This window comes from Notolepis coatsorum (genome assembly GCF_963971535.1).
Source record: "Notolepis coatsorum genome assembly, chromosome: 3".
In the NCBI taxonomy this organism is placed as follows: domain Eukaryota; kingdom Metazoa; phylum Chordata; class Actinopteri; order Aulopiformes; family Paralepididae; genus Notolepis; species Notolepis coatsorum.
In genome coordinates this window covers 92,681,494-92,696,102 of record NC_140167.1, presented here as the reverse complement: position 1 = coordinate 92,696,102, position 14,609 = coordinate 92,681,494, and the positions used below count along the sequence as shown (strand labels likewise).

At 40.7% G+C, this 14,609-nt stretch overlaps 1 protein-coding gene across 2 annotated transcripts in view; it reads right to left on the bottom strand.

Annotated features, from left to right (window-relative positions):
- atf6 (activating transcription factor 6) overlaps nucleotides 1-11,459 on the bottom strand; it is a 108,153-nt gene extending 96,694 nt beyond the window's left edge. For both annotated transcript variants that reach the window (XM_084310197.1, XM_084310198.1), the window contains exon 1: nucleotides 11,209-11,459. In XM_084310197.1, the coding sequence (XP_084166323.1) occupies nucleotides 11,209-11,323 (115 nt within the window). In that variant the 5' untranslated portion in view covers nucleotides 11,324-11,459. The remainder of the gene's footprint in view (nucleotides 1-11,208) is intronic.
- Between the last annotated feature and the right edge of the window lie 3,150 nt (nucleotides 11,460-14,609).

The following is a 14,609-nucleotide window of genomic DNA, read 5'->3' as shown; positions in this document are numbered from 1 at the left end:
CCCAGTGGTATGGGTTCCTCCTTGCGCACCGGACGGGGAAGCCTGTTACCATCAGTAGTGTTGGGGACGGGGCGTCCAGGAGTCCGGGGTGCCTCAGGAGGTGACAGTCGGGTCCTCTCGTGCCTTCTCTCCAGGAGGCGTCCGTCAATACGGATGACAAGGCTAAACAGCTCCTCGAGGGAGTCGGGCACCTCCCTGGTAGCGAGCTGGTCCCGAACTGCGTCACTGAGCCCCCTTATGAAGGTTAGGCGAAGAGCAGGCTCGTTCCATCCGCTCTCCACCGCCGCCAATCGGAACTCCATGACATAGTCCGTCACCCTGCTGCTCCCTTGTCGGAAGGTCCCCAACCGGGCTCCAGGGTCCAGACCTCGGGCTGGATGGTGGAACACTCTGCGGAGCTCCGCCACGAAGTCTGGGTAGGAGAACAAAAAATCTGCCTCCATTGCCCAGGAGGAAGTGACCCACTGGGCAGCATGGCCTGAAAGTAGGTTGGTTATATAAGCCACTCGGGACCCATGAGCAGAAAAACGGCTTGGTTGATGACGGAAAACCAACTCACATTGCATGATGAATGTGGCACACTCCTCTGGATTACCGTCGAACAGCCGTGGGACGGAGAGATGGGGTTCCCGAGGTGCGAGATCTGCTGGGGCTGCGGGGAATGTTCCTGAAGGGTATGAGAGATGAAAAGTGTTAACGGCGTCGCCCAGCGAGTTAAGCTGAGCGAGAATCTCTGACTGTTGTCCCGCCATAGCGGCCATAGAACCCTGCATAGGCAAGACCTGGTCCCTGAGGTCTTGCACCGCAGCCGCAGCCCGCTCTAATTGGAGACCGTGATCCCTGGTCAACTCGACTTGAATAGCAAGTGCGGTCTTGACCCTCTCTGTGTCGGCTGGGGTCGTCATATTGTTGGTTGGATCGTAATGTTATGGTTTGACACCGACCCCAAACGCAACGACACAAGAGAGTAGGATTCAGAGTTGCCAAATACGAGGGCTTGTTTATTTGGTACTAGGAATAAGAGAAACAGGGAAAGCAAGTCAAACAAGACAGGTACAATGATCAAGGGGCAAAGTTCTGCTGCTCTGCAGCTTCTCCCGTGAGGGTTGTCTTGGGAAGCAGGTGTTGACTTCTGAACCGCTCTGCAGAATCCTCTCGGTGGGTTCTCAGATGTTGTTGCGAGACCGAGAGAGGGAGAGAGGGAACGAGTCAGTGACAGAGCAGTCTTAAACGAGCAGGAGAACAGGGTGTTCAATTCTTCGTGTAAACAACACAGTGAGCACAGTTCCAAACACAGCCCAAGTGAATCTCTTCGTGTTAACAACACAGAGAGCACAATTCCAAAAACAGCCCAAGTGAAACTCTTCGTGTTAACAACACAGTGAGCTAAATCCAAACACAGTCCCAGTGAATATCTTCATGTAAACACACAGTGAATATCTTCATGTAAACACACAGTGAATATCTTCATGTAAACACACAGTCCAATTGTGAAATAATATCTTCGATGTGAGCTAGCACACAGAGGGAGATGGTAGATCCCAAAATATTATTCCATAAAGGAATACGCAAAAATAGATAATGGCTGGGTGAGTGACTGTTTGACAAAAGGTGGTAGTCTTCAGTGTAAGTTTACACACGAAAAGTGGAATAGGTCAAGAACAGTCAAAAAGATAACTCACCCAGACGAGATGCGTAATTGGAACTGGAACAACAGTGGAGGCGAGCGCGCGCCACGGGAGCAGGTATCCAAGCGAAGGCTTCTAGGAATTCCTGGAGAACAGCACAGAGAAAAAAGCAGCAGCAACAGCAACGGGGAAAAATATCCAGAGACAAATCAAGGCGACAAAACAAGACGATCCAACAACTTAGGGTGGGGAAAAACGGGGTATAAATAATGAGGGATCGATTGATTGAAAAGCGTGGGGAAGTGAGAGAACCAATCAGCGACGTCTCTGATGACGTCAACGGGGAGAAAGCAGTGACAGCTGGGGAATGTGATTGAAAAGCGTGGGGAAGTGAGAGAACCAATCAGCGACGTCTCTGATGACGTCAACGGGGAGAAACGTGTGAACGAGGGGATAGAACCAATTGACAGAAAAATGAATGAAAACAAAGCGAGGGTGGTTAAAGGAACAGAACGAGTGAGAGAGCAAGGACAGAACCCTCACAGGTTGATTGGCTAGACGTAGGGCTGGGCGATATGGAAAAAAATCATATCGCAATAACGATATGATAATGTTATCATATTTCTCGATATGGATAATTATCACAATTGTTATAAGTATTAAAAAAATAAAAAATTTAAATTTAAACTTTTAATTTTTTTTTTTTTAAACAACAGATGTATGTTTATTTTGCAGCAATTCTTTGTCTTTGCCGCCATCTTTAGTGTTACATCCCCTCACACTCCAGTTCTCAGGCTGCAGCTGGTTTAAAAGCGAAAGTAAACCGGCTTCTCTGCTGGCTGTGGCTCCAGGGGAGTTGAACAGTTCTGGCTCTGCTAGTTTATTTTCTATCTTTTGGCGCTTTTTTGGTGGACAAACCACCGCACATGTGCACCGTGACTCGTGACTGGAGTCTAGTTCTGCTAGCACACATAGCCTACTGTGTACAGACGGTTTCAAACTGTATTTTAAATTAGAAAGCAAACAAAATAAATGGACAAGAGAAAAATAAATCTCAATTTGGTCAGTATTGTCATTTGGACAAGCAAAGCCATTACTTTAAGTTGCAGGCAAGAAAGACAAGTCTGTCCACTGTCTCTGGTTTTAAAACTGCCCTGTTGCAGGTCACAAAAAAAAAAAAAAAAAAAAAAAATATATATATATATATATATATATATAAAAAAAATATATTAAAAAAAAAAAGAAAACGATTTTTCGATTTTTATTTTATTTCGATATTCGATATCAATTATTAAAATATATCGCGATATTTATCGTTATCGTTATATCGCCCAGCCCTAGAGGAAGCACTTGATAGCCTCCACTCTCCCAGACCGACTGTGGGGGGTAAGTGCGCAGCGACCAGGAAGGGGATTGGGAATTGGCATAACGACTAACATTGGGATGGGAGAAAATCGGAGAAAAAAGGAGGGGGAAATATATATATAAAAAAAAAAAAAAAAAAAAAGCATTTGGAGGTTCTCTCCCTCACAGAAGACATTTGTATCGTCAGCAAAAATTAAATTTTTCAATATTTAGACGCATTACCTATATCATTTATATACAGTATGAATAGTTTCGGGCCCAGAATTGACCCTTGCGGCACACCACAGATTATGTTTGACTGAGTGGACCTGTACTCCCCCAACTGCACAAACTGTTGTCTTTGTTCTAAGTAACTCTTTAACCATTTGAGCCCTACTCCTCTGATCCCATACCTTTCCAATTTTAGTAGCAGAATATCATGATTTATTTATAGTGTCAAACGCCTTCTTCAGATCTATGAAGACCCCTATTGCAAACTTCTTATTATCAATTATGCTTGTCAGTTCTTCTACTAGGTCCATTAGTGCCAATGACGTTGAATGATTCGATCTAAATCCATATTGACTGTCTATAAGTAATGCATGTTTGTTTATCAATGAAACTGTCCAATCGTGCAGCAAATACCTTTTCCATTATCTTTGAGAACTGGGAAAGGAGAGAAATCGGCCTGTAATTGGTGAATAGATTTTTCTCACCGGCTTTGAAGATCGGTATCACTTTTGCAGTTTTAATTTTGGTGGGGAAGGCACTCAGTTTGAATGAGAGGTTACAAATATGCACTAAAGGGTCTGCTATGGCTATTATTACTTGCTTAATTAAGGTCATGTCAATGCCGTTCCAATCTGTTGATGTTTTATTCTTAAAATTGTTCACAGTATCCATAATTTCATTTTATCCGTTTTTCTCAAGAAGATAGTACTTGGGTTTCGTTCTTCAAAATAATTAGAAACACCTCCCCCTTGTGGCGGGGTTATCTCCTCTGCCAATTTGGGCCCCACATTAACACTTTCACACACAAGATATCTCGGGTTTCCGATAGTTATGTTGAAAGCCACTCACGAGATTTCTCGGAATAATTTTATTTTATTTTTTTAGCGATCTGAAATCATATTGCATCACGCGAGCCTACCCGAGTATACCCGAACGCCGCCGGCGATCATATGTGGAAAAAAGCGCCCCCTATCGTCTCCCAGATGACATAAGGGATTTTGGAATGGACTCAATGAAAATGGATGGGGGAAAAAATCCGGTACTCCACATTTTCCAGTCCACTGATCCAGCCGGGGTTACCACAGTTCATTCTGGAGCCTCTCAGCCCCGCGGAATCATGTGTACTATTGTATCACGTTGGATCCATACACTTAGGCCTGCCACGATAACACATTTTGCTGGGCGATTAATTGCCCCCGAAAATATCGCGATAAGCGATATTATTGCGACCGGTTAGAGAATTTTTTTGAGAAATTTATTTCCCAAAACTTTTATTTTGAAGCCCACCGCTCCGTCTTTTCCGGTGTTTAAGACTTTTATTTTGAAGCCCACCGACCGGACCGGAAGTATTGTTGTGATTATCCTAGCCGACAACTTGTCTCGTCCGGTTGTGTTTTTTAGTTTTAACGTTAGCTACTAACGTTAGATGCAGCTACTACAGGCAATCAACGATGAGGAGGAAGCGTCAAAGCAGTATATAATAGAATAGCTGTGGTGCGTAGGCACTGCAGCACGACTCGAAAACGACCCGTTATAATAAATTAATTCATGTTTAACTTGTCCCCGTCTCCAGTCCTTTGACTAGCCCCACCCGTTCATTGTAAACAATGATGCATGTAATTGTATTAACGTTATTCTGTGTTATTCTAACGTTACACTACAAATAACGCAACTTGGTTAAAAGGAGCAACACTATTGAGAATTGTAGTTAAGCTATATGTGGCGTTGCTACTGCCCCACGGAGCTCCCGTGCTGTGCTCTGTAGTAACGCCAGCGGCCCCCCACACGGAGAGAGACTGACAAGGGGCACTGGTTCCGCCTCATTAAAACAAACTCGCAAATAGCAATTAATCGCGCCCGTCAAAATCATTGCATTCATTTTAATTATCGCGGCAATTAATCGATTTATTGCTTATCGCGGCAGGCCTACATACTTATCGATTTTTTTGAATGGTGATCAGGAATTGGAATATACCAGTTGGATACCATCTGATGTCAGGTAAGGAATCTATGTTATCAGTGTTAGGATAATCAGACTAATTTTGATGAAGATATAGGCTGTTTTGTGAAATGGGCTCTTTCGGTTTCACTGTAAAAGTCCAAGAGGAAATCAACACGGCGATTATCCGTGCGCGGCCCGAATGTGCTTGCGTGCACGTAGAGCTGCCGCGGTATCGGTATTACCGCGGTATCGCTGTTACATCATGCCCACCGCAGCGTTGGGCTGAATACCGGCATCACCGCTGTTTTTTATTATATTATTATTATTATTACGCTCTCGTTGGTCTTGCGGCTCTGCAGATATACCCTACTTCTCTGTCGAGATTCCAAGCGACCCTATTGGGTACCAGAAAAGTCACATGAAACACTGCAGACCACTGATTGGTCAGAAGAGATACGCGTCACATGCTGAAGCATCTTGCAGTGCTTTTACTTCCTGAATCTCAGCCATGAGCCATTGATCAGAGCTCAGTCACAACACGGCTAATAGTACGTTAGCTCCCACCGGAGACCGGAGTGGATTACCGACGCCGTCGCTCCTCAGGGAACGAGGCATAATGATTTTACTGCAACGAAATGTTATAATAAAAGCCCTTCGTTCTATACACTTGTCTGATTGAAAACTTTATTAACAGACCGCAGAATGGGTACAACTCGGCACGCTCTGAGCAAAGAAAGGAACTTAGATATTAATTGAGTAACGCTTGCCTTGCTATGGTCCGGTAAATACGAACGTGTAACTATACTAACGTTAATGCCACAAATCGAATGCCTTTGTAATCATAAGTAGTAACGTTATAATAATAAGAAGAAGAAAGGGTCGGGGGGGTAACCGGCGGGCGCGCCGCTACCACCCCTGCTCGCGACACCGAGGGGAGACTTCGAATCCGTGTTTCACTTTTAATAACGAATGCGTGCATGCCGAATCCCAAACAATATTCATGCTGCAAAGTCATCCTCTAAAGATAGACATTTAGACTAGAGGCAGGCTATATGCTATAAAGAGTAGACTACAAAAAAAATGCATTCAAACTTGTGTGTGTGTGTGTGCGGTAATAACCGCGGCGGTAGGAAATATTTTGCAAATGTGTGCGGTAAGTAGGGCTGACCTTCGAAGCTTTTTTTGGCAATCGAAGCTTCGGGGCCGAGCTTCGATTTTAATTCGAAGCTTCGAAAAAAAGATTTTTTTTTTTTTTTTTTTTTTTTTTATCTTATGTTGTGGGACTTGTACAGCACTTTCGTAAACGTTGTTGTTTTTAAATGTGCTCTATAAATAAAGTGGGTTGGATTAATTAATTAAGTAGCCCCTTTCGTGACTGACGCATCCAACAAGGTTTCACTCGGCTGTGTGATTTAATTCAAGGTGGATCGCTGTTGTCGTTTGAACAACTTCAGATTTCATGGGAACTACCAATCCCCCAAATCAAGAATGTTTAAGATGAATGAAGTAAGATTTTGATTATTTGAAATATGGCCTGTGTAGACTAAACTATGCACAGAATTATGTCAGTCTACAAGGTCCGGATTCTACATGGTCCGGCAATGTAGACCTTGTAGACTCCACTACAGACCAATTATCAGTGAATGTTCATGCATTTTTAAGAAGGGCAACTTCCACAAAAAAACAAAGAACTCACCAAAACATCTCAGTAGCACCTTATCTAAATGTTATATTTCATATATGGAGATTCATATTTATTTATGTATTGCATGCATTTCTACATTTTATTTCCTATTTTGTTTATTCATCCCAGTATCTTTCTTTCTTATGTGTGGAATTCTACAAGGTGCGCGCACACACACACACACACACTTACATTTAGTCATTTAGCTGACGCTTTTATCCAAAGCGACTTACAAGTTCTGTACGACAAGACAGCAAGAAGGGTACAACTCTATCAGCTGAGTAACAATGTTCATCAAAGTGTTGCGTGTTACAGTGTAGGTTAGTTTATTAGGACAAGTGCATGACAGTAAGGTTAGTCACGGTTAGATTTTTTTTTTTTTTTTTTTATCATTTCAGATAATGGTTGAAGAAGTGAGTCTTTAGTCGACGGCGAAAGATTGGACGGGATTCGGCTGTCCTAACTGGGATGGGTAGTTCACACACACACACACACACACCTACACACACACACAAATCGAAGTAAAAAAAAAAAAAATGAATTTTCTTTTTTTGAGCTTTTTTTTTTTTTCTTTTTTTTTGTAACTTCGATTTTTTTTTTAATGTTCGAAGCTTGTGCCATCGAATCGAACGTTCGAAGCTTCGAAGCATTTAAGACAGCCCTAGCGGTAAGGAAAACATCAATACCGCGGCAGCTCTTGCACGTATAATATCGATCATCTAGCGTTTATTTGAAAACGATTCATAAATAGGCCGACGAATATCAACGTTCTGGAATATTCCAGTAAAAGACGATTATCATAGAATGGTCCAGAATGAACTGTTTTTTATCTCAAAACGGGTGCTTTTCTAAATGCTCTGAAACGGAAATGAAGCGATAAAAAACCAATCTGCCTTGACAGCACTGACTGGAAAAGTACGGGCAGATTAGACACATACTGTAGCCATAATTTAAAACATAGATTAGGCGATATTAACGTTAACATTGAAGTGGACCGTGGCATCAAGGGGGTAAAAAGGAAAACCCGGCGTGGCACTCAAAGTGTTAACAAAGAATCTGTTGAATCCTTCTGCCACCTCATTTTTCTTACTTACTGACTTTCCCTCATCTATAAATTCATCTGGAAAGCCAGAACTAGTTGCTTTATTTCTTATAATTGAGTTTAATATATTCCATGTTCCCTTTATGTTATTTTTAATTTTTTTCTAATACATTATATAGTACTCTCTTACATTTTCTAACAATATTAGTTCGTTTATTTTTGTATAGTTTATACTTAATTTCTTTCTCTTTATTTCTATGTTTTATAAATTCTCTATATAAAGTGTTCTTTTTTTTGCAAGCATTCAACAGACCTCCTGTAATCCAGGGTTTGTCAGATTTTTTTGCATTTGTTCTACTTTGCTGCATTGGACAGCTTCTGTCATATAACAGCAGGAACATATTCAGAAAATAATCATAAGCAGAATCCACATCTATTGATTCATATACATTTCTCCAATCCTGTGATAATAGTTCTTTTCTGAACCTATTTAAAGTGTCCTCCGTTCTTAATCTCCTTTGCATGATTACTTTACTATCAACCACTTTAACATCACATGATAGACTACAAACACCGGTAAATGGTCACTAATGTCATTTATTAATAGTCCACTCTCTATATTATCTATTAAATTATTAGTAGTAAGTATATTATCTATGAGTGTTGCTGAGTGACATGTGATTCTACTCGGTTTTGTAATAATAGGATATAGACTCCTACTATACATTGCATCCTTAAATTCTTCTATCAATGATAGTTTGTTAGGATTTAAAAAATCTATATTATAATCACCACAAATAAAAGTAACCTTCTGGTCAGTGTTTGTAATCATACCTTCCATCGTTTCTCTGAATCAATCTATGCTAGAGCTGGGAGCTCTGTAAATGCAACTGACAATGATGTTCTTCCTTTTTCCCATGTCAATTTCAATAGCAATACATTCACATAAATCGTCAATTACCATCATCATACTTTAGTTTCAACTATCTTGAACTTTAACCTTCTGTCTACATATAGTCCTACTCCCCCTCCCTTTTTATTTACTCTATTCATGTAGTTAAAATTATATCCCTCCAACTCAAAATCCACCCCTTTCTCCATGTTGATCCAGGTTTCCGATATTGCAATTATGCTGAATGGTTTGGTGAACTGTTCAAGATAATCTTTAATCTTATAAAAATTAGCATATAAACTCCTGCTATTGAAATGTATGATCGATATGTTGTGTTCAAGTTGGAATTTTTCCTTGAACTGGTCATCGGTGTAGTAGCAGCAATTACTAGTCACATTATTAAAGAAATTCCTCTCTGGGTCAATGTCTCTGTACTCTAGATCATGCATGTTAACTGTTCAAGGTTTAAGCACACAGAAGGTGTAACAGAATCACACCCAAGTGACCCAACCATAGTTTTGATATTCACTGGGAGGCTACAATGAGGGGAAATCACACAGAACCTCACTCAGGGTTGGTTGAGTAGGAGCTTCTGATGGCAGGTCAATAAGGTTTTGAAATGTGAAAACATGCTGTCAAAAAATAATTATTGCCGCTTATGATTCACTGCCATTAGACCAGAACATGTTGAATAATTTTATTTAATTTTTTTGTATTAAACAATACAAATATGATAACGTATATGATGCAATAATTAGGGGTGGGACGATACATTGATCCAGATCGATCTATTATCAATAATCAAATAGGATCGATGCAACGTAAAAAGATCGATTCATATTGCGATACTCTTATTTTGAAAATCCGGCGACGTCATCGCCCCGCGCCCAGTGTTGTGAAACTCCGTTGACCGTTTAACATCAACAGCACACAGCAGTAGCGTCTACTATAGACCGTCACTAGAGCAAGACTAGTGTGCCTATTCTGTGACCCAAAACATGTCCCTGCTGTTTTATTCTGCAATGGGTCCAATGCATCTAACCTGCTTTGCAATCCTCGCCACTCCATTATGCCCACGTCGCGTTAAAGATCAAAGATAACGTTACGTTAGCGTAAGCTAACAAGCTAACCCAGAGCCATAGGCAGAGAGAAGTGGGGACTGGGAAGGAGGGTGCATTCTCGGGATAGCCCCACTAACAGGATCTGGCCGGTACTGCACCTTAATACAGCTCTGTGACAGTGAATAGGATATTAATATAGACAAAAAAGAAAAACGAACCAAAAACAGTGAACAGGAGGTCTATTTGTATTAAAAACAATATTGTTTTTCATTTAAATGTCTGGAAGAGCTCAAAAATAAAAATGTCAAATGATATTTCCATTGCCTTTTTTTTTGTTGATTTAAATGTTACTGATTGTGTTAAATGGGCATATAATATCGTCTCATATCGATCGCAGGCACTTGAATCGAATCGTATCGTGGCAGACTGTGATATCGGATAATATCGTATCGTTGTCCAAAGAATCGATATCGTATCGTGATGAAACTGGTGATTCCCACCCCTAGTAATAATTGAGTTACTTGAAGTGAACTTTCATTTATCACAGCTCATTATTCAACAAACCACAAATATACCTGTGTATGGTTCCGATATTGTTTTAAAGTTGGTTACAGGCAAGACATAAGTAAACAAGCTGTATTTGTAAATCTGGTATTATGATAAATGTATGTATAGATGTAGCAGTTCTGTCTATCTGTCTGTCATCTGTATATTTGCATATCATATATGTCACAAATGTAACAGTACTATATACCTGTATGTCCCTATGCCATAAATGTCATGATGTCATGCATGTTGTGTATGTCATCACTATGAATTGAAAATAGGGGACCCTGATGTAAACAAGACGAAAGTTTTTCTCTGGTCTGCATCCCCTTAACAATTGTGTGTATTGAGCTGTACTGTACCCATTCTGCAATCTGTTAATAAAATGTTCAATCAAACAGGCTGCAGGGTTTACTGAGATGGTCCATCACTCCATCACCACATGTGTTCAGAAATCAACTCAACTGCCTTGTTGAAGAAGAGGGGGAAAGCTTCAATCATAGCCTCGTTAAATATTCGTATAAAATGCTTAGAAGCCATATTGTACAAGTTAACGTTAGTTAACTAATGGTTTAAATACCGTTTGTTGTTTAGCTGAGCTAACATTACATCAGCCACAGTCTTCATAGTACAGTAACACACAGCAGGCTAGCTGGTTAGCATGAGCTGTCATTGTGTTAGCTGGGGCCAGGCTTGCAAACCGAAAGTCACGAAAGGGGCTACTAAACCGGTATAACTAAACAGTGTCAGTAACTAACGCTATATCGTTGGAAACACGCGCTTTAGTCTCAAATAAAACCTTAAAAAAAACCTCATTAGGATCGAGACTGTCTCTTACCCCACTCGCCACCCTGGTCGATGGAGATGGTGCCAGTGTCACTGTCCATCATCATCATAGGATTATTATTAAGTTGCTGGTGATCTTCGACGTCTAATGTTAAATCGGATGACATTCTCCCTCGAATACATTAGTATAACCGGTTGTGAAGCAATATACGATAGAGATTAAATCAAATCGAGACTGTGCTCAACAACGCGACTAGCATGTACTCATCTTGCTGCTGTTTGTTATTATTGGTCCAACACTGACTGTACTTCCTTGTTTAGATCCACGTCTGACTTACCGTAACTCTACGGGTCCCGCATGGGGACATACGGGTTGTACTTCCTTATGGCAGTTAGGTCATTACCTCATATATACCACATGGGGGCAGTACAGTACTATAACGTTAGGCGAGTTAAAGTTAGTATAGGTTCTGTAGTAGGCCTACTAGATTGATTGATTGATTGATTGATTGATTGATTGGTTGATTGATTGATTGATTGATTGAAAATTTTATTAACAGATTGCAGAATGGGTACAATACAGTACGGCTCAATACACACAATTGTTAAGGGGATGCAGACCAGAGAAAGACTTTCGTCTTGTTTACATCAGGGTCCCCCATTTTCAATTCATCATAATATGACATGATACATGACATACAGATAGACAGTACTGCAAAATTCATAACTTGACAGAGCCTATTCTTAACCACATTGCCCCCATGAAGACAACATAGGGTAGTAAAATCATCATTACTATCTAGCTTAGGTGTATTTCAGTCATGTAAAGCCTATTTTGGGGCAAATAGCATGCAGGGACCCAAATGGGCTTCTTGCTTTCAGTTAATGTAATTGTGTTGTGTGTGTGACTGAGCTATCTCTTTTCAAAACGTATCGGCTAAATTAAAGCACGCCACTCAGAACTTCAGATCAACAGCCAACTCTTCAAAGTCTACTCTAACCCATAGTCAATGCCAGAGATACATTATAAAGTATGATCCAGAACATATGAAGTTTATAGATAAATTACACAATAGGCTTACCTTATTGTTGCAGTTGGCCTGTGGGTTTTCAAGTCAGTATGTAAAGGATCAGGTGGACACAGATCAATAGCCTGTTGATATTACAAGGCCTGTATAGCCTACCGTACTCTACAGTTGTACCCAGTATGTCTGGAAACATACCGTCATGCAATATGACACACAGGGAAAGGCAAGAGACCACATCAATGTCGCTGGCATTCAATAATGCTGTTTCCCATCCAATCAATCTATGAATAGGCCTTGATCAGATAGACACAGTTTAGGTTTTATTTATTTGTGCAATTGGCAAAAAATATATATATATACAATAACAATTTAAGATGCACGGTTGGCATGCAAATGAAACCCAAGGGCTTATCAAAACAAAACAAAAAACACCCTACAAACATACACATGTACAAAACACACACACACACACAACACAAATCTGTGTGACCAAATAATACAAATCTATGACCAGACAAGCAAACTAAAACAGATATTAACAGTAATACTACATATTGCATAATGACATTACAAACAGTTTATAATAATGGTTATGTAAAGGATTAGTAGATCTAGTAACAATGGATTTGAGAGTTAGTACAGAAGAAAATATGAAAAGAAACTGGGAGTTAAAAAGGATTGTAAAATTTACTTTGGTGACCTGCCAGAGCGGAGTAGGGTGGCTCAGTAACAGTAGAAGTCTGCTCTTTCAAGGTCTATTATTAGACCCCGCTTGTGATACTTAAATGGCACAGTTGTAAATCACATTGGTGCGCAAAAGATCAGTAGCAGGTGTATGCCAGGCCTAATCCTTCAGGACGGAGTGAGATTAACCCATTCACTGCCGCACTACCAAAACGGTTAACCCTTTCACCGTGGCGACACACAGAAGGTTAACCCTTTCACTGCCACACGACCGTCGGTTGTGTGATAGTAAAGGGTTAACCTTCTGTCATCGTGTGGCAAGTGAAAGGGTTTACCAGCGGCAGTCCGGTTCCTTTCCCCGGTGGATTGGTTCTGCTCCGTTCTGAAAAGAACATACCCACTTCACTTAACTCATAGAAGGCAACCATCTTCCCATAGTCTAGACAGTCCTGACATCATAGAACCTATAGTCGGAGTTCAGTTGACGCGCTGACTTCCTTGTATGTCAACTTGTGAGTTTAGTTTAGATTATTTGGAGTTTCGTAACTAATCACAATTCACCGGTTAGGCACACATGGTCCACAGTGAAGATTCGTTGATCACACTACAAATGTGCTTAACCTTTTCACTACCACACTACAGACAGTTAGTGTGGTAGTGAAAGGGTAGTGAGGGTAGGTAGTGAAATGGTTAACCTTTTCACCCAGACCTTATAAACGTGTGGCTAATGTTTCCCCACGACGTAAACCCAGAAGTCAAGGGAGGACAAAAATACTCACATCAGATACAGATCAGTGGTGCATTTGCCCAGCTGTTAACGAGAGTGGAGAGTGACTGGTTAAAGTGGTGTAGTATTAAATGAAAGTGGTGTAGTGAAGGCGTCTATGGCACTGAAGATGTCGTCAGGCCTCATCGTGGTTGTGTGTGTGTAAAGCCCCAGGCCCCAGACAAAGACAAGTTCAAGTTCAACTTTATTGTCATGTGTATTAAAAACACAATGAAATACTTGTGCTCTGGCTCTCTCTGCCTCGGGCGCACAAAGGATACACAAAGGATATTATGCACAATATACAGTAGAGACACGATAACATTACATGATATAACACAACAACAGTGTGAGGCGCATATGGGCGAGTCAGCTGTTCAGCAACGTGACTATATACACTACAGCCTGTGGGATGAAAGTGTTAATGTGATCTGAGGGACCGGTGAGGTTCTCTAGGTGGAAGGAGAGAACAGAACATGAGTAGGGGAGACAGCAGATGAACAACAGGTTAACCTAATGTGATCTGAGGGTCCAGTGAGGTTCTCTAGGTGGAAGGAGAGAACAGAACATGAGTAGGGGAGACAGCAGATTAACAGGTTAACCTAATATCAAGACAGGGTGCTTTAAGGGAACATCTGTGTAAAATGGATTATGGGCTTTGCTCATATTGCGGTTGCTATAGGAACTGCTATAACATGTCACCTTTTTTTCTTTCTTCTTCAAAGAACTGATAATATGGCCTTTTTGATCCTTCTCGTATGTTCATTTGATGCTGTTTGTCAATAGATTTGAGTTTATTTGGATCCCCATTAGCTGTTACAAATGGCAACAGCTACTCTTCCTGGGGTCCACACAAAACAATAAATACAAACAAACAACATAATTAAAAATAAAACCAACAATAAACATACGCAACAATATACATAACATAATCAAACATAATCCCCCCCCCCCACACCCATCCAACCCAAGTTA